At 35.3% G+C, this 21,005-nt stretch overlaps 2 protein-coding genes across 2 annotated transcripts; both read right to left on the bottom strand.

Moving 5' to 3' along the window:
- Positions 1-1,153: 1,153 nt before the first annotated feature.
- Positions 1,154-8,204, bottom strand: LOC127971812 (pinopsin). Its single transcript, XM_052575050.1, has 4 exons — positions 7,692-8,204; positions 5,899-6,227; positions 3,410-3,643; positions 1,154-2,715 (listed from the first exon to the last, which is right to left on the bottom strand). Exons 1-4 carry the CDS (start codon positions 8,071-8,073, stop codon positions 2,521-2,523), a joined length of 1,140 nt encoding a protein of 379 aa, XP_052431010.1. The 5' UTR covers positions 8,074-8,204; the 3' UTR covers positions 1,154-2,520.
- Positions 8,205-18,486: 10,282 nt separating this feature from the next.
- On the bottom strand, positions 18,487-20,911 carry LOC127971967 (transcription cofactor vestigial-like protein 1). Its single transcript, XM_052575319.1, has 4 exons — positions 20,781-20,911; positions 19,482-19,684; positions 18,997-19,389; positions 18,487-18,793 (listed from the first exon to the last, which is right to left on the bottom strand). The coding sequence occupies exons 2-4, from the start codon at positions 19,669-19,671 to the stop codon at positions 18,753-18,755; spliced, it is 624 nt and encodes a 207-aa protein (XP_052431279.1). The 5' UTR covers positions 19,672-19,684; positions 20,781-20,911; the 3' UTR covers positions 18,487-18,752.
- Positions 20,912-21,005: the final 94 nt, after the last annotated feature.

The following is a 21,005-nucleotide window of genomic DNA, read 5'->3' as shown; positions in this document are numbered from 1 at the left end:
TCAAAATCTGCCGTTTGAATGTTCTGCTTTCTCATTTTGTACACAAGTATTTGTAAAGAATTAGTTTTACTTAAACGAATATCAAAACTTGTATGAATAGCATTGCATTAAATATAAAAAGCACACCAAATGGCATCTCACAAACAAATAATTTTAGATCTTTTCTCAGAAATAAATTTTTTTTGCAATTACTTTTAATCAATTGATCCCAAAGTGATTTTAGTGAGGGTAAGATGTTCACACAGGTGTCCTATTAGAGAAATGAATGGAGGATTTTTTTTTTAAGTCAAATGCAATAAGCATACATTTTTAAAGTGACTTATATGTCCAAATACTTTTGGTGCCTCTTTATTTTTGGGCATTAATTATTGGTGACTTGTGAGCTGCAATTAGAGCAGAGTTTCTGTTTGTCAGTAAACCACAGGAAATAAAGTCACATGTTGTATGTGTCTATGTTTCTTTAAAAAAAATCTGACCGGAGTGAAGCACATGTGGTGTAAACAACAGAGAATGAAGATTCTTTGCAGTTGTGTGCATAAACACCAGCGAAACCCATTATGAAACCTGGTTTTTATGAACCATAACCATTTTGTTAGATAATCAAGGTCGATAACAAGTTCCTACTTTACCACATCTATAAAGCATCCTCGAAAATCTATGAGTGACATGCTCTTCCTTTTGGCTTTTGGCCTATATACAGTTGACAACTTTTGACCTCATTTTAACCACCAACTGGTGGTCTCAAGTACATATTCTCATAACTCCACTTGATCTTTCTGTTGAAAGAATTGCTGTATCTGTAAACAAGTAAGCATCTATACGTAGTTTATAGTTTGTTAGACATTTTTTTTAGATGAAGGGACTGTAATGTTGGTTATAAACAGTACATAATATTAAAAACAAAAAGGTTTTTCATTTAAATGTAGTCTGTTGACAATAGAACCTAATTATGCTGATTACATAGTATCGATCAATTTTATGCAAAAGACAAAACACTCAACAGGTTTCACATGAACTGAAGCATCTAACCTCAGTTCCACCCCCACTGCCAGGGCTCACATTTTCCGAAGTCATCAGTATTATTTCAAACACTCGCTTCATACATTAGGAAATGATCTTCGCCCACAAGTCGTGAAAGGGGACAACTGGGATCTGTCATTTGACCTTTATTGACCGAAACATCAGAAATAATGCAATGTGCTTCCTGCGTAGTGTGAATGCATGTAGGTGGAAGTATACATATTTCAGCGTTTTGAATAAGCAATGCTCATGAGTAACGTGAGGTCATTTACAGTGAAAAATATTGGCACTTATCATTTATTGTCACAAATTAAAGCTACACACAAAGCATGTTAAAAAATTCTTCCTGCAAATTCTAAATCTTCTTTCAGGCGCCCCTTAAAAATCAAGGCTTTATAAGTTATTGTACAGTAGTTAGGTAATATACTGATAATCATGATGCTGTTGCTTTATGTAATTTTCACTATTTTTCAAAGAGAAAGAAAGCTGATAGACTTCCAGTGCATTAGCTGTTCTGAAAATGACTAGAAAGTATAAAGTGCAGTAACTTGTAAAACTAGCTACAGACTAGTGTTTATAATTACAAAATTATAAAATTATTACAGGGAGATAGAATTTAACACATACATAGCAAACCTTGTACTCACTGCTTCTTTTTTCAGGGATGGATAGAATGATTGGTAACGCATGACTCAGTGTCTGTTTTGTGCGTGTTGGTGAAAAAGAGACTGTGGGCCTATGGAACTGAAAATGGCACATTAAAATGTTCACACTTTCCTGAAAATGTGCAAATGATGCAGGATTGAAGTGTGAAAATACTTCAGCTGGAATAATGACGTAATTACATGTCTTTGTGTTATAACATGACTCACATTTACTCACAAAAATACACTTTATACAGTTTTGTAAAGCTTAATAAAATATGATAACACTTAAGTACATGGAGATATCAATGAAGCAGTGGGCTTTAATATCTTAAAAATATTTAATACTATGCTATAGGGAAACTTTTATTAGCTAACATGCCAATATCAAAGGCTAGTAATAAATTATGCATTAAAAAAATCTGCCACAAGCCGCATATGGGTATGGACTCAACTTTACAGTTCTGTTATATATGATTAAACATTAGTGAATCTCACTGCAGTATGATATGGGCAGTGGCTCCTACTGTTGGTGACAAGTGTAACTACACTAAATAAAGCATTCACAGGCTGACACTACACTAACTGCTTCACTGCACTGTTAGCAACGTGTTGTCTTTATTCAACTGTTCATTATATAGTATGTATCTAAAAATACATTATATTTTTCTAGAGTATTCATTAACCTGACAGTGCACATTAATTTTAAGTCTTGTTTCGGTCCTACTCAGGGATTCTGATACACTGGTCATATGAAACTTTGTGGTGATATTGGAACAATCATCACACTGTCAGTTTTCATTATACTGCATCATAAATGCTGATCTGTAAAGAGCCTGGGCAGTCTTTGAGAGTGTCAGGGGGTGTAATGGACCACTAATGCCAGGGTGTGCTGCTCTTTTTTCTGGGAGCCCTTGATGCCGCGATGCCATGAGGGCCCATCACAGGGCTTGAGCACTTGAGGATCCTCTTTGCTGCTGTGCTGAGGATTCTGGCAGTGAAAAGATGGATCTCCATGACACTTCAGAAATGCTAAGAAACACCTGTAGAACTGAAAGGAAAAAATAATGAAACAGTCTGCATTTAGTTTCACTAATATAGACCTTTTTTAGGGGAAGATAAGGTACAATGTTGTCCTTTTAAGTATACTTGTCTGTGTTCCACTTTCGTCTCATGGACAATGCACAACATACTTTTTTGTGTCCTCACAGACTTGTGCATGGACAGCAGTGCATGTGCTACCTGAGCACTCATGGGCAATTAAGTATTTTTTTTTAAAGGTCTGCACATTCGACTGCACTAGATGGAGTGGAATGTGGAAAATGGAGGTATACTTTATATGCTTTGTGCACTTTTTTCCTAACAATGTGCATACATTAAAATATAAAAATATATACAATTTAAATATTGAAATACTAGCTCTGACCATTGAATTGTGATTATTAATTATGTGATGCAATATTTTGACAAATCTGAACATTTGGTCTGAATTTGGTTAGATTTGATTTTCCAAAATATGCATCAAAAGTAGTAGATGCAAATTATGGTATGTGGCTGAATATAGTGGCCTTATAGCTTAGCTTTTAGGTTATTTAAAAAAAAAAAAAAATTATGTGATAAATAATATATAGTTCTAATGATAAATGCACTTAATTGTTTATTGTCAAATCAATACACTAGGACACAGTACAGTGTTTCTACACCCCAACTAAAAAATTCTAAATTCATTTCATCTGTGGACTAACCTGGCTGTTGAAAAGCACATATATGACCGGGTTGACCACTGTGCTGCTCTTGGCCAGGACTGATGGCACCACGCTGGTTATGGGAGAAATCACTCCCCTCCTGCCAAAGGTGGCCAGCAGAGCCACCACCCCGTATGGCATCCAGCACAGCAGATAGCAGGAGACCATGGTGATAACCATGAGAAGGATATGGTTCTCCCTCCTCTGTGCAGTCAGCAGGTTGATCTTAGTTACCTTAGCCGAAAAAAGAAACACTTAATGTATGCGTATCTATGCGTACATTAAACATTGCATTTTGATGTAGAAACTTTTTCAACCATCTAAATCCAACTAAAAGCCTCCATCTTGCTGCAGATAACATAAACTGTCATACAGTTCATGAATTAGCTTGCCATGTGTAAGCCGTCTGCAAATTAAAAGAAGACTGGCAGATGGTTTCTTCAGGCATCAAAACATCAAGAGTCGTGACTTTTACCCTCTGGAGTCTGTTCAACTTCCTTATCCCCTTCCTATCATGAAGCAATCTCTCTCTATAAAGATCTCCTGCCGGTCAGGAACCGAATGAGAACTTCCAATCAGCAGTGGTGGCAAATGAGAGCTGATGAATGGAGCTGAGCTCCCTGCACCGGCTAATGTCGAAATTCACACCGTTTACATGCTCCATTTGTCCTACACAAGATGATTGTGTTCGTATTGACAGCTCCAGCTCAGCTGTTTTCTCACCTGTGTAATCCTCTGAAAGTGTCCTTCAGCAATTTGTAGGATCAATGACACTGACAAAAAAATATTAATTTGAAGCAACATAAACAAAATTTCCTTTCAGTACAGTATAATTTTCCCATTTCCATAATTTATTAACCCTTTTGCCTGGAAGTCTTTGATTCTGTGAATGATTCAATAAACAAAAAAGTGTCCTCCATTCATAAACACCCCAAAAAGTGCTTCTTAATAGTGTCTAAATACATTTTCATTCGCTTTCCATTGAATAGTGTACTGGAAATCGATTTCATACCACACGTCTGGAGTGATTCTATTTTAGGAATGCAATTACTTTTTTTCAGACATGTCACCCCCTGATTTTACCAGTGCTCTCTTCTTGTAATTCCTCCTTTTGAATCCCATCAGAATTCCATGTTTGTGTTTCTAAGAAAAGCCAAAGGGCTTTAGCGATTGGCCCACTCATACGTGTAATGGAAGCAGCTCTTTCCATTTGTCTGATACACAATGTGGTGCCTGCTACTGAACAGAGTGAATCCTGGAGGAAATAGGTTTGTTACATAACAGTTTGTCACCAGTAGTAACAGACTCTTTTCGTTCTAAAAATAACTCAGATGGTGATTCATTCATAGAATCGCTCTGGTGACTAGAGGCTGGCTCCCTGCATACCTGCTGGAAATGCTCATGACATATTTCTTCACACGGTGATGTGTTTATGAAATATGCCTCAGACATAGGTGAGTCACAAAAACCTAAAGCCTTCTTCGCCCTGAGCACTGTCTAACCTGATGCCCCAAAGTGCTTTGATCTTATTCCCTTAGCTGGACAAATCCATATCAAATGGATAAATAAAGAATCCAAGAGCGGAGAATCTGTTATCTGTAGCTGGCCGGGGGTTGAAATGTTAATTTGACACTAGCTATGAGACATCATTGCAGATTTCTGGGTACAACAGCTTTATTTCCACAGACATGTTACACAAAAGCACTGGGATCCCTCTTCTTGTCGATGTTTGTGCTTTCAGTCACTGTATTAGTGATGGGAGTTTTACCTGCATTGTTTCTCCAGGTTCACACTATTCATGTTCAAATTCAAAGTATTTATGAAACATCCTTTAGTGCACATCCAATGGACACCTCACTCTCACGAAAGAGGATTTGTGTATGACAGTGAAGCATCATAACTGATGCTTGTAGGTCACATGACAGCGACAAAATGACAAATATAGTACATCTGGATTACATTAATACTATATACACACATTCAAACTATATAGAACATCCCTTTTAATAGTGGCAAAGTAGTACCTACTTGGAGTGCATGCGACTGCATGAGATGTAGCCTTACCATTTCTTCCTTAGAAAAATTTGATAAAAATTGTGAAAGCAGTCTTTACGTACGAGTTATTGAATCATTCATCATTCACAATTTGACAATGGAGCAATATGACAATATGATAATGACAAAATCAATAATCACAATTGCTTTATTCTAAAATCTTAAAAAATAAAGGTTCCAAAAAGATGTTTCTACAGTGATGCCATAAAAGAAGCCCAAAGAAGCTTTAAGTAAACAGTTAAAAGAATGATTTTCTGTAGTGTAAAGATCTTTTTATCTTTTTCCACCATAAAATAACCTTACAATGGAAAGGTTCTATGGATGTTTTATGTTTCTCTTCCAGTACTCTAATGATAGCTGTAAAAATATATAGTTAATTTAATAAATAATAACATGTAAAACATATAATAATGAATAAATCCTCTCTCACTCACCCCTTTAATAATGCACAGGATTTTGCCATAGCAGAAGATCATGAGCATTAGGGGTAGAAGCAGACAGAAGATGAACAGGCACATCACATAAGACATGCTGTTGGCTGAGCGCTGATGCCACTGCACTGAGCATGTTGTCCCGGGCCCTTCAGGTCCATAGCTACTCCAGCCCAGGAACGGGGGGAGAGTCCACACCAGCGAATAGAGCCAGGATCCGGCCACACAGAGCCAGGCCCTGCGGAAGTCAGACACGTCTGCCTTGGTGGGGCGCAGCAGGGCGGCATAACGCTCATATGATAGTATGGAAAGAGACATCAGAGACACAATTCCTATTTTGGGATAAATAAAACAGATATGGAAAAATGGCGGTCACAAAACAAATAGCTTGTGAATATTCCAAATGTCTTTTTATCATAATATATTGCCAGTCTACACCAAGCAATGACAGCAATTTTGACAACTTTCTGTCACGCAGGGGGAAAATGACAATAAACCCAAGTTTGACAAAGCCATTTACCGTGAACATCCGGGACAGTCCCCTAGAGAGAAGTCTGAGGTTAAATGCAAAGTGCATCCTGTTCTGTCCCTGGATCAGTCGCACAACCTACATCTGTTATATAGAAACTGCCCAAATTATCTGCAACATTGAGGTATTGTGTTAACGAGACTGCAATTGCTGTTTATCAAAACTAGAAAAAAACTATTTATTGATTAAAACCTTTTTATGAGCTCTAAAAATCAATGCACAGTGATTATAAACTAACTGAAAGAATGTATAAAATTATTAAAACATACAAAATTAATTTTAGTTTTTATTGAACACTGAGTATGTGTAAATGTGAGGTCAAAGGTATGGAGACAAATCGTTATTTAACAACCCATCCTGAAAACAATGCAGATGTGTCTTGACACAAGATGATGGAGCTCGAATAAGCTGTTGACAACATAGTTATTTCTTCTGTCCAATTGTTAACCACAGAGAAAAACTTTGAACTTCATTCTGCTTCAGTGGGATTGCACTGCAGGTCCACATGTTCTGCATAAAAGTGCTCTGCACTTGTCCCTGCAGTTCCTCTACACATCACAGCAAGAGATACAGGGGGTGTCATAACACTCCCACTAGAATAATTAATAGTCTTAAATGAGCTCTCCATTCAAATGTCAGATAACTGTGACTTCCGAGACAACCCCCAGAGAAGATAAAATCAGTGTGATTCTGTCTGCCTTGAGCATTAATAATAAAAATAGAAGCAGATTGACCTTACAGCAAGAGATATTTTGCATATGCATTATTTTTGCATATGCTATATATATTATGATTAGTGTTGGTTAACTACTTTAACTGCAACATCTTGAAAACGTATTTACTTATAATTGTGTGCTGTTGAGTGACGCACACACAGACATTTTCAAATCAAATGCTTGATTAAAATTAGTCAGCAACAAACTTATACATATATGTTTATTTATTTATTTATTTATTTATTTATATTTTCTAAACTTAACCTATATTTTTCTGGCTTATATTTTTTCCTAAGCTTCCCAAAAACTACTAAAATATGAACATTATTAAGCTTTTGGTTTGAAGACGCTATTAATAAATAGTTATTAAATATATAACGACCATGGATATTGTGTGTTTGTGTTAAAAGCGTTACTCATCGATCAGAAAATCCATACACCTGTAGCTTACTCAAGAAAAAACAACGCACATCGCTACAAAGAAAGTTCAGCTGTAAAATATCCTCTGAAATATAGCTCACCTGTTGGATGAACTTCAGTAGGAAACTTACCAAAAAGCGAATTGGCGAACCCGTACCATTTGCAGCCGTGATATCCCAACAGCCATTTCCCATAGAGACTGGAAGCGAAGCTGAAGGGAGTCCCAAACAAACAGACCAGTATGTCACTCACGCTGATGTTCAGCAGGATGAGGTTTATAGGTGTCCACAGCGAGCGAAACCTCGCAAAGATGAGCAGGACGAACAGGTTGTTGAGGAATCCAAACACCAGAATAACTCCGAGGCAGACGGCGGTCACCGTGTGGCCGGTTCGGCTCAGGCCGGGTGGGGGATCGTGGGGCTCTAGGGCGTCTTCTGAACTGACATTTGCACTTTGATTGAGCTCAGAAGTGTCTTTGTAGCTAATGTTCAAACTCCAGATGTAGACGACCATAGCAGCCTTACTGTACGGCTAAATAGTGTTGACACTATGACTTTCCTCACGGATGGATGCACAGTTCTCATCTCCCCCCTCACTGACGCGCAGCCCACCATTAACACCCTGCCTCTGCTGCTGCTGACCTCCCGTGCGTCTGAGAGGCGCGTCTTTGAGCGCCAGGGTGACCAGGGTGCGAATTATGAGGGGTAGGGGGTGGGGGTGCATATTATTTTTAGACTATAGGCCTATATATATTATATTTTATACATTTGCATATCGTTTTCGTATTGATAAATGCTATAATATATTTTTCCACAGATACGTAGGCTATAGCTTTCAATACTTTCCAGTGGACTCTGTTCTGTTCTAATGAAATCAAGTTTGCCTGAGGAACTAACCATAGCAACATTGCGCTGCTCACAGTTCAGTATGCAGTAGGTCGAAAAAAGTATATTTGTTAGTTACTTATGAAAATGTTTGGGATTATGAAAGGGCTTACATCTGAATGTTTCGAATATATCTGAATTAGGGCTGGTAATTTAACGTGTTAATTTGTTTAATTAATTATGGAGGAAAAATAACTCGTTAAAATTATTAACGAATTTGACGCACTTGCCCCGCCCCAGACCTATGGATCATCTGCCATTTCATACAGTCTACTGATGACTAATATGAGACAGAGCAATAACTTGCGTGATGGAGCCTGGAAAATGCCCCTAAAATTCAAGATATGGGGCAAAACGCTCGCGTTGGATTTGACGTGAGGCTGCTCAGACCAACCGGTGTATGACATCATCTACCGCAAGAGCTATTCAAAAGCACAAGGAGCTCAGGAGGGGGCCAAGATGGCGTCCTTCTAATCAGACATGCTTTATCTCTGTCCTTAGTAGGCGCGGAGTTTGCAGCTGGAAATTATGTCCCAGCTTCTATTTAACTTTCTTTAATACGAAGATACCTCTTACGTCTCAATGGTATTGAAGGAATAAACGTTTTGGATGGGCAAAAGGAGAAGTAGGAAACACTCCTCTCATCACAACGCTGTTGCAAACGAGATGGAACTTCCTTGCGAGTCTGTTATGGAGACCTGTTGCCTGGCCGATTTCCCTAGTCTGCCTGAAACACCCCAAAAAAATGATTCTCCGGCCAAAAAAAGGAATCGAGTTGGTGCAAAACCTGATTCTGAGAACACCTCGGAAGTGCTTGAAGCTATTCATGCACTAGGCTTGAAACTTGATCAAATGCACTTAAAGGTTTCGGCGATTGAGAAAACCACGGAGCTCACTTCGACCAAGGTGGATAGTTTAGCAACCTCAGTACAAAATCTCATCGTCGAAGTTAACTCTCACGACGAACGGTTATCCCTGATGGAGAAAGAAATCCAAACTTTAAAGGACGAAAACGCGACTTTGAAGTCTAATATAGCAGAGGCTCAACGTTACACTCGACGTTGGTCTCTCAAATTGCATGGCTTGAAGGAGGCTGATGGTGAAAATGTCAGACGGATAACTATCGATGCTCTTGCGAAGGTTGCTCCAGATGTTCAAGACCAGCTTGATCGGGTGGTGGACGTAGTTCATCGTATTGGTCGCAAATCAACGCCACCAAATAAGCGACCCATTATCGTTCTCTTCTCGATGCGCCGTTACCGGGACGCGATTTGGAGGGCAGCCAAAAACTCCAGATTTTTACTGGACAATGCGCTACGCATCTCTGAGTTGCTATCGCCTGAAGACAAAGCGGCAAGAGAAAAACTGTGGCCGAGGGTGAAGAAGGCTAGAGAGGAAGGCAAAAGGGCTATATTTCGTGGTCCACATGCATACATCGAGGGGAAAAGGATTGACACTAATGACTGATGGATTTCTGATGGAAAAACCATTAAAGGCATCTTCAAATTTTCTTACTTGCCGGGCGAATTATAATTTTTTTTCCCCTATAATTGTTTACTGCCTGTTGCATCTCCGGGGCTTCTAATTTAGAATAGTAAATTTCAGCTTCAAGACATTAGGTCTTGAAGCTTGGTAATTTGTGAATTTTTTTTTTTTTCTTTTTTCTTTTTCTTGTTCTAGTTCTTTCGGAATGGACTTTAAGTTTAATTCTCTGAGCATAGTGTCACTGAATGTAAGGGGCGTTCGAGAAATTACGAAGCGAAAGGCTTTATTTCTTTTTTTAAAACGGACAGATGCTGACTTTATTTTTTGTCAAGAAACACATTCTACAGATTTGGATGAAAAATTTTGGAAATCTCAATGGGGAAAATCTATTTTTTTCAGTCACGGCACTTCGCATTCAGCGGGAGTTTTGGTTTTGTTGAACAGATTTAAAGGAGACGTTCTGAACTCTGTGGCGTGTGAAAACGGAAGATGGGTTATTTTGACTGTGAAATTAGACAATACTATATTTATACTTTGTAATATTTATGGTCACAATTCCAATACGTTGAATAAGTCATTATTTGCAAAGGTTTCTGATATTATTCAATGCAAATTTGATGCATTCCAAGCTTCATATGTTATATTTTCAGGCGACTTTAATGAATGCGTGGATAATCTGTGTGATAGATATCCACCTCGTTCTTCTCAACGTGATGCACAATCAAATTTACCTTCTCTATGTGCCAATTTATCTCTTACTGATGCTTGGCGATTCTACAACCCTGGAATATCCGAATATACTTGGTCTAACAAAGACAAATCTTTGCAATCTAGAATTGATATGTTTTTTATTTCTACATCTGCCTTGCAATATGTCAAGGAAATCGTTCAAAAGTATGCCCCTTTAACTGATCATAAGCTTATTTCTTTAACCCTTATAGGCACAAAAGAGAATTCTAGTCTTAGAGGGTACTGGAAATTTAATAATAATCTTCTTAAGGATGAATACTTTAATAATAGTGTTAAAAAATTTGCAAATGACATTTTGGGAGGTGTAAAGGAAGGATTTAAATGTAAATGGGAATTTTTTAAATATAATGTTAGAAGGATTGCAGTTAAACGTAGTAAAGAACTAAAAAAAATTAATAAACAAAATGAGTTAGAGTTAATTAATAAGTTAGGGATACTGGAACATAAGCACAATCTTACTAAGGAGGAAGAAGCTGAATTGGTCGCAATTCAATCCCAGCTAGACTTGATCTATTTAGACCTGGCTAAAGGTGCTTTTATTCGTTCTAGGGCGAAATGGCTTGAAGAGGGAGAAAAAAATACAAGTTATTTTTTCGCACTTGAAAAAAGAAATGTTAAAAGAAATGCTTTAACTGCTTTAAATATTAACGGGAATCATTGTATGGATCAGAAAACAATTTCTGACTTTGTTTACTCTTTTTATAAAGAACTATATGATTCCAAATTTGATTTATATAATTGTGAAGAATTCATTAAAATAGTCAATCAACATTCTCCTATTATTGATAAAGATTTTCATGATTTTTGTGAATCCAATATAACTTCTTCTGAGATTAAAGATGCCCTGTTAAGAATGAAAAAAGGGAAAGCACCAGGTATAGATGGGTTGACCGTAGAATTTTACTTACATTTTTGGGAACTGATCGAAATACCTCTTTATAATATGTATAATGAATGTATTAACAGTGGTGAAATGACTAATACTATGAAACAAGGTATAATTTCATTAATTGCTAAACCGGATAAAGATCCAAATTTGATAGAAAATTGGAGACCAATCTCTCTTCTAACAATTGATTATAAATTAATTACTTTAGTATTTGCTAACAGATTACGAGAAGGTTTGAATAAAATTATTAGTGAATGTCAATCAGGTTTTTTGAAAGGACGACACATAACTAACAATATTAGACTTGTGCTTGACCTTTTGGATTATGCTGAGAATGTTGATGAAGGAGCCGTTATTTTCTTTTTAGACTTTTATAAAGCATTCGATACAATTGAACATGAATTTTTATTTAAAACTATAACACTTTTTGGATTCGGAAATACATTTTTGAATGTAGTTAAAATGTTTTACAATGATATTAATAGTTCTGTAATACTTAATACTTCCACCTCTAAAAGATTTAACATTAACCGAGGAGTACGTCAAGGTTGTCCAATTTCCCCCTTTTTATTTTTGTTGGTTGTCGAGTTATTATCCATTGGTATTGCTAATAATGAACAAATTAAAGGTCTCAAAATTTTTGGTAAAGAAATTAAAATTTCACAATTGGCGGATGACACAACCTTATTTTTAAAGAGCTCATCTCTTATTCCTACTGCTATCTCTTTCATCAACATTTTCTCTAAGGCTTCTGGCCTAATTCTAAATTTATCCAAATGTGAAATCCTTCCTTTACACAATTTAAATGATAAAGTTATAAGTGATATTCCAGTGAAATCCTCTGTCAAATACCTAGGAATTCTTGTAACAAAGGATGTTACAGAAAGACAAAGCTTAAATTTCTCCTCTAGATTAAAAAAGACCAAAGCATTATTAAACTGTTGGTTACAACGTGATCTTTCTGTTTATGGTCGTGTCCTATTATGTAAAGCAGAAGGCTTATCTCGATTTGTCTATCCCGCCTTATCTTTATATGTTAAAGATTCTTATTCTAAAGATATCAATAATCTGTTTTATTCTTTTATTTGGAAAAACAAATCCCAAAGACTGAAGAAAAGAGTTCTTACTAACAAGAAAGCTGAAGGGGGTCTGGAAATACTCTATTTTGAAGATGTTAATAGAACTTTTAAAATCAATTGGATTAAAAAATGTTTGATTGATCGTTACTCCCTTTGGAACCACATCCCACACAGTCTCTTTGACCAAATAGGTGGCTTAGAATTTCTGTTAACTTGTGACTTTAACATTTCTAAACTCCCTCTTAAATTGTCAAAATTCCACCAGCAAGTGCTTTTAGCATGGAAAATTTGCTACTCACACAATTTCTCTCCTCACACTGCCTTCATATGGAATAATATCAATATAATGAGTGCCAATAGATCTTTATTTTTAAGGAATTGGTTTAACAGGGATATTAATCATCTGATTAATATGTTTGATAATTTTGGAAATCTTTTAACTTATGAACAATTTATGCGAATCCACAATTTCCCTGTGCATTTTAAGGAATTTAATTTGGTCATTAAAGCTATTCCTTCTACTCTTGTACATCTGGTTAAAAGTCATATTCACTACAACTCTATAGTAAGGACAAAACCAAAATTAATTTTAAACGGTCTTGAATTGATTGGTAAAAAATGCAATAACAAGCATATTTACACTATTTTCCAAAAACAAAATAAAATAACACCTAGAGGAAAATGTTTTTGGAACTCTATTATTGATAATATTAATTGGAAGTCTGCTTGGTTAATCCCGTTTAAATATTGTATTAATAACAAAACTAAAGAAATACATTTTAAAATTTTGCATACCATCTACCCTGTTAAATCAATAATTTCAAGATACTCTGATATTGATGATTTATGTTCTTTTTGTAAAAATGAGAAAGAGGTATTAACACATTTGTTTTTTGATTGTAAAATTTCCCAAAAGTTTTGGAAAGAATTGGCAGATTTTATTTTTTCTCTTGTAAAGGATAAATATTATTTTTCTTTAAAGGATATTATTATGTACTATGAAAATAATGTAAACAAAGGTCTTGAATACATTGTTAATTTATTCATATTGCTGGCGAAATTCTACATACATAAACAAAAATGTTTAAACTCATCCCCTATATTTAAAGTATTTTTAATTGAATTTGATTGTTTTATATCTTCATTGAAATTGATAAAAAACAAAAAGTCATTAACATGCCTAAAATATTATGAAGTTTTCTTTAGATCCCCTGTAACTAATTAATGTAATTGTATATTACACTGACTGTCCTATGCTCTGTACTATGTATGTTATTTGTTCTGTGTTCAATAAAAAAAAAAAAAAAAAAAAGCACAAGGAGCTCTTGTATTGCGGTACTTTGATGTCACACACCGATCGGTCTGATGGTGATGACCCGCTTCTAGCTTAATGGTTCAATGAACCATTCATAAAGAACCATTTACTTCACTCCTGAATGAATCAGCCATTTGAACGAATCAAATGAATGAATAAATGACTCGATGACTTAATCATTAAGACATTTACCACCACCTACTGGCAGTTTTAGTTTATTATTTAGAGTATAATTTCATTAAAGAAATAATTTCATATTGTCATAGTAATAATAATACAAATGAAGAAAATAAATTATTATAGTTAGCTATAGTTCACCCAACCAAAAATGACTCTGTCATCATTTACTCACATGGTCCAAAAGTATGTAATAAATTTTATCAAATAAAATTTGTCTTGCTGAACCTACTTTTTGTAATGACTGTTTGATGCTTTACACAACAATGACTTCAAATTATCTTTTGTGAGTAATTTCTCCAAATTTGATGTGCGATTATTTCGATTCATTAATCACCACATCATGTCATTGTAAAAATAAAATAAAAAATAATCTGAAGGCATAATCTGAATATATTCTCAAATCTTTTGTTTTGATTCATGTTGAAGGTGTTTTCACACTTGGTTCAATTGCCCTATATATAATTTTATTTTCACCACATGCAAACTTACAAGGAGCTCATAAAAGGCACTTTATCTGATCATTTTGTTTTATGTTCCACCACATCGTCAAATCATGTTGCATCTTTTCATTACTTACTGTTTTTTGTTTGTTTAGAAGTATTTGGTCCGTGTTGCGTTCATATATCATTTGAACGGAACCAGAGTTTGTTTTGCTGCATTCACACTTATTCAAACGAACCACACTAACAGAGCAATCGCACCAGGGTTCGTTTTTACTCAAACCAGACATGACAAGTGTGAAAGCCCCCTGAGACTTCGGAGTGTAGATTGTGAAAAAAAAATTGATTTATATTGGAACCGTGGAGCGATTACTGAGTCTTTTTTTTGTTTTTGTTTTTTTTGACGTAGACTGGGACTTTGGAGTGTGAATGGCAAAACATTTGGTTCAGATCGGGACTTTGAAGTGTAGAAAGAAAGGAAGAAAACACAATAGACACAAATCCCTTAATAAAATGGTTTTATTGTAGTAGGCTAGGCTAATTGCGTAGTAAGGTTTGAACTAAACCTTAAATAAATTTGAAGAAGATTCTAAGACTTTTTAAAGTAACATTAAAATATTTAAATTTACAGTTAATGACTCATACATTTAAAACAAAATTGAGATAGATGAAGTGAGGTTTTATACTCAAGCTCAGAATCACTTTTAGATTCAGGTTATCATGGCCATTTACCATTTACATGATTGTAAATCAAACTGTAAGCCAGATGTATTATTTTATTTCTAAAAATTCATTTAAAAATATCGATGATGTTACAACTCACACTGTATCATAACATTTCCCATTCTCCCCTACCCATGCATTAAGGTTCAACAAATTGTTTATTTTGCTGGGGAGAAAAAATACTGCCTATGCTTAAAATTCTATTTCAGAAAATATATTTTTTTATAGTTGGCCATTTATGATATCTGTATAAAATTTATTTTCTTGGAATTATGACTATGAATCTTTCCTCTTTTTTTTTTTGTCCATTAGACTCTATCAAGTCAGACCATGTGAAGCATTCTTTAAATAAAATTTATCAATCAAAGCGCCAACTTCTGCCAGATAGTGCTTTATCCTGAGAATCAAAAGTAAACTTAAATTTTGTCAGATATATGGTATTAAAGATATGATGATATGGATGGCTGTACATTAACTGACAGGTAATCAAAAGTTGCTAACTTACAACAGCCATGCAATGTTCATAGTCAAATTTTTGTTTTAATTTGGACACTCTTTGAATCTTTTTCCAATACTGCCGTGATCATATATCTCACATCCACAGTAACTGGTTGTGCGGCTGTGAGTTTTGATCCACTCCATGGAAAATCTTGTTATGGTAATTTTGCCATCACCTTTGTGATGATTTCCCCTGTGGAGCCCACATGGTTTTATACTGTTAATTAATATAGTATGATTCTCACTATAAATCACATACATAAAACAGCAGCACCTTGTCATATCGTAATCCATGGCTACAAATCTATTTGTGTGAGGAAAACTGCAGTTACAAAAAGGTTAATAACACAGACATATCAGCATTAACACAAGGGCTTCTGGCAGAATCCACCGATACTTGTAGGTCAGTGTTATCAGCTCACAATAGTTAACAGAAGCTATTTAGTCTCAGCTGTCAGGCAGTATTGTTTTAGAAATAATACTATTTTATGAAGCCAAAAGTTAAATCTGTCCTATTTAAAGGTGACACCTCCATAGGTCAGTGATAATTGAGTTGTGCCCTGTGGATTCTCTGAGGTGTCACTGCAGACTATATTAGAATAACAGATTAAATATGAGTAAAGAGGAGAGCGGAGGTTTTAATGGAGAGAGTTTTGATAATAAAACCAATCCGAAATGCCAGAAGACTTCTACCCTTTGCACAATAACAATGAGTTTTTTTCCCCCTAAAATGTCCATTCTAAACAAATGAGACCTTTTCTAGTTAAAGCTGAGAAGCACTGCATGAGATAGATGGCTCATAATTTTTGAGCTTCATCATTTTGCAAACATTATGAAAATGTTCTCTAAACATTCTAACAACTAGCAACATTTAAACAAACATTGAAATTCAGGTGAAAGTCCAACTAAAATGGTTTTGAATGTTTTAAAATGTATTAATAATGCTTTTGTGCTAATGTTTTGAGTGCATTATTGACCAGATATCTTTGACTTCTATTAATGTTGCTGGAGGATTGAATTTGTTCACAACTTTGAGAGAACCTTGCCAGAGAATGTTTCCTGTTAGCTGGGGTAAGGACTCATGTAAAAATGGCCTGACTGTATGTTAACCAGCTGATTACATGATGAATCAACAAATAAATACAATTATTAAAAATAATAATTTTGCCTGCATATTAGATTCTGTATCAGTGTCCAAAAGAACCGGCGAAGCAACAAGACAAACACTGACACAGCATTAGAGTAATATTAAAGCTGAAGTCCTCCATGATCTGATACCGCTAATTGATAACTGAGATGTAAGATGGTGCCAGTTTCGTTTTTTAGTAGCTGCATTTTAAAATCACATTGTCAAAGTAGGTTATAATTTATATAAATGTGTGTAGTATGAATACAATATGAACATGTCAGTTGTGGCACTTTCTGTGCCATTCACAGCTCCTCCTGTGACCTCTTGGGATAGAAAAGTGTCCATTTAATTTTGCCTGCTGAATTTGACATATTTCCCGTACTGCTTTTCAGATACTAATAAGGACGTAGAATCAAGTAATACTGTGTAATTATAAAGTTCTGTGCTCAGAAAAAGGATTTGTCCTCCACTCCCACTGCAATAAAATGTGGAGTTATCGATTATTGTGCTGAATGTTTCTAGCCAGAGGTGAGTCTGAATGCAGAGTTTAGTCTTGGCTTTGGTCATTTTTATTTGGAAAGGGACATGTGTGCCAACAGATGGGTAACAGCTAAATATAGTACAAGGACATCAGTAATCCTCAAGCAGGGGTGTGGAGAGATGGCTGTTCCTCCATCTGCGTCCATGAATTGGATTCATGGTGGGGGAGTGGAGTGGAGTGATACTTACATCATAGTGTGAGATTAAGATTGGCTCCAAGACATATAGACCTCACATCATGCTGCTATAATTAATGTATTTTTACAGCGAGATGCAGTGCATTGTTGTTGTCGCCCACTAGGGTTATAGTGTTTTCATTAGCTAATATGTCATGCTTGACCACCAATGTAATAATAACTTAAATCAAATATGTCTTAAATACTGTAATGTACAAATGAAATACTGTAATATCCCATTTGGAAATACAATACAATAACATTTATACAACACAATACCAAAGTGATTTTCAACTGGTTTGTGACCTTACATTTCTATTCTGATTATCAAAGATAGCAGGGAAAAACAATGCCAAATGCCAATAATAAAATGTGACTAACTGTATTAAGGGTAGCAAAATAAATAACATTTTAATTTTTAAAAGAGAGGAGAAAGATTCCTTTTGTTGTCGACATCAAAGGCTGTGCATTCCATCAAACTACAGTATTGTCTGGCACTTAAAAGCAGTCGAATTTGACAAAATGACTGCATAGACAAGTTGTATAATGCTCTCATTCAAGCATAAATGAAATGAGAATAAATATGTTTTGTGCAAACTATGCAACATCTGCACTTCTCATATAAAACCTCTTTATACTTTGTTTTTGTACATTTACAATGTTCAATGTATTATGTTTGTAATATTTTTCGAGATCAGTTATTTACACCCAGAGAAGCCTATCTGACAAATTAAATGCAACAAAATAGCTTTCAGACAATATATATATATATATATATATATATATATATATATATATATATATATATATATATATATATATATGTATGTATGTTTGCATGAATGTATGTATGTATGTAAAACATAGATTTAGTGTGTGTTCCTGTGTGCGTGTAAAACGTCTTTAACCACAGAGCCTGAGGCCAATCTCTTGTACAATCTTCTTCTGTGCTGTGGTACATGAAGAGCTTGTTTCTGAACAGGTTGGATGTGCAGACGCCTCCAGGTGAAGCATTGCAAGGTCCATTAGTCACTTGTTCAGTTAAACGATGAAAAAGTGATGAAAGACTTCTTTGTTCTTCCTTTTAAATCTCAAATAACCTTGTTAAATCCAAAAAAGATCCTTTTTCTCAGTCGCCTGTACACCTAAAAGGCAATCACAAGTTACTTAATTAAAATACTTAAGATGGATAATGTCTTATAAAATGAAAAAGAATGTGAATAATAGCATACATGAATAAGAAGGATCATGAGACGCTGAAAACTAAAGTGATGGCAAATTCAGCTTTGCCTTCACAGAAATAAAATGGTGTGTTTAAAATAGGATGGTAGAAAATTATGGCATTTACCAGAATTAAGATTCATATCAGTCATCTGATCGCCAAATCCAGGATACTTGGTCCATCCAGATGCAAGGTTTTGTTTGGAGGAGGGTCGCACTACTGTGCCCACATCAGGGTGATCGTTGTGGAGGAAATTTAACATTGAATTAGAGTACTGATGTTCTGCTACCATCAAACCACCAGAGGATACAGCCGAGGGGTACATCATGGGGGGCAGTACAACACTCAATCCCTGCCTGGAATCCCCTGACCACAGAATAGCACTGTTTGCAGGGTGATTTGGTGGCATGTGATGGTGGGATTGAACCTCCCTGCTTGTTCCTTGCTGGAGATGTTCCGGAGGAAACAAGGACTGAAACCTGGCTTGTGACTCTGCTTCCCATTGACTTGAAAGTCCATCTAAAAATAAAATAAATATTGAATTCAGTGTTTCAATCCATTTAGCAAGTCACATATTTTATGTTAAAGCTAAATTTAAGAGGAACAGTTACTTGTTTGAGCAACTTTATGATTTCTTTTGATGTTGGAGCCTTCCTCCTTCGGTTTATTTGCTTGACTCAGAGCACGGGAGAAATGTTCATCCACCATGCTGTTGATGTCTCCTTGGAAGTAAGTGAGAAGGACACTACCAGACTCCTCTTTAGTCTTCTTAGCCACAGGGTTCCCTAGACCCTCCTCCATCACTGATCTGGTACTGCAGAAACAGTAGGCATTGCATCATTTATCCGTCTATCCTGCCGTGGTGACAGCTTATTGTGTGTTTAAATATTTGTCTTCTAAATCTAATGTGAAATTGCAAATGCATGGCATTATTTGCATTCTTTCAATGGTATAGATGAATAAGATTATGTAAGCATGGGATATGTCACAACCCAACTGTTCTATATTTGCTAAGTGGATTTATATTATATTAGCATCAATTACTCGAGTATTAAGGTTTGCTGCAGTAAGCGATACAGTATTATTAAGATCAATATGAGGCCGAATAAATTTTTATGCATTTTTTGGTTGACGTCTTATGTTGGTAAGTGCTATTCTGCTAAAGAACTAAATCTTGAACTTTCCACAGCAAAAAAAAAAAAAAAAGGACAATTTGTTTTTGTTAGCTTATGAGAAATGTATGATATGTTTAATAAATTAAAAGTGGACGGCACTGAACAAAACATGTCATCATATGTCAAACACATTTTATAATGTTGTTGATTAAACGTTGATGTGTTAAATGCATTGCTATCTATCTATCTATCTATCTATCTATCTATCTATCTATCTATCTATCTATCTATCTATCTAAACAGTACCATACTCTTAAGATAAATAGATAAATAGATAGATAACAGGTAACAGGTCTGCAAACTATATTTAAAATAAATGTTAAATATATATTTTTTTTCATTTTAAGTTAATATTTAGTAATATAATTTAGTTAAATCACCTGAGGTTGATGATTGATATCTGAAGCTAGCTATCTGAAGGTTTTCTTCTTATTATTTTTTTTAGGTCTTTCGGAAGTTATAATTGAAGTCTACATATTCACGAAAATGCAGATACATATCTACTTAATATTAAATCTTAATACTGGCACGGTTGCAGAATATTAAAACATTAAAACAGTCTGTCCCCTCTCTGAACAGCAAACTGCACGTATATCACTAGGTTTAGGAGCTATAGCACTTGATTTTATCCAGATTTATAGAATTCAGCATAACGCTTAACTCTACGTTTTTGTTAAAGCTATTTTAAAATGATGAAATATTGCTGTAATGGAAACGGCCACCGATTTTACTCACCGTGCAAAAGGCGTGAATTCTCGAGTGTTAAATCAGACGCTCCCACGCTTCAGTTACACTGATCATACAAAGGCGAAATATCCGCTCTTGCGCGAGAATTGAAAACGCTACAGTTTAATCGTTTCCCTTTGTACATCGACAACAAGAAACTACTTCACTTTTTGCCCTTAAATGTGGGGCGTTAATCTATGAACTTTAACCAGCACGAGTAGAATGTGACTGAAC

Source organism: Carassius gibelio, chromosome B14 (genome assembly GCF_023724105.1).
Source record: "Carassius gibelio isolate Cgi1373 ecotype wild population from Czech Republic chromosome B14, carGib1.2-hapl.c, whole genome shotgun sequence".
Taxonomy (NCBI): domain Eukaryota; kingdom Metazoa; phylum Chordata; class Actinopteri; order Cypriniformes; family Cyprinidae; genus Carassius; species Carassius gibelio.
Note: the sequence above shows the minus strand (reverse complement) of the source record. Positions and strands in the feature narration are given on the sequence as shown.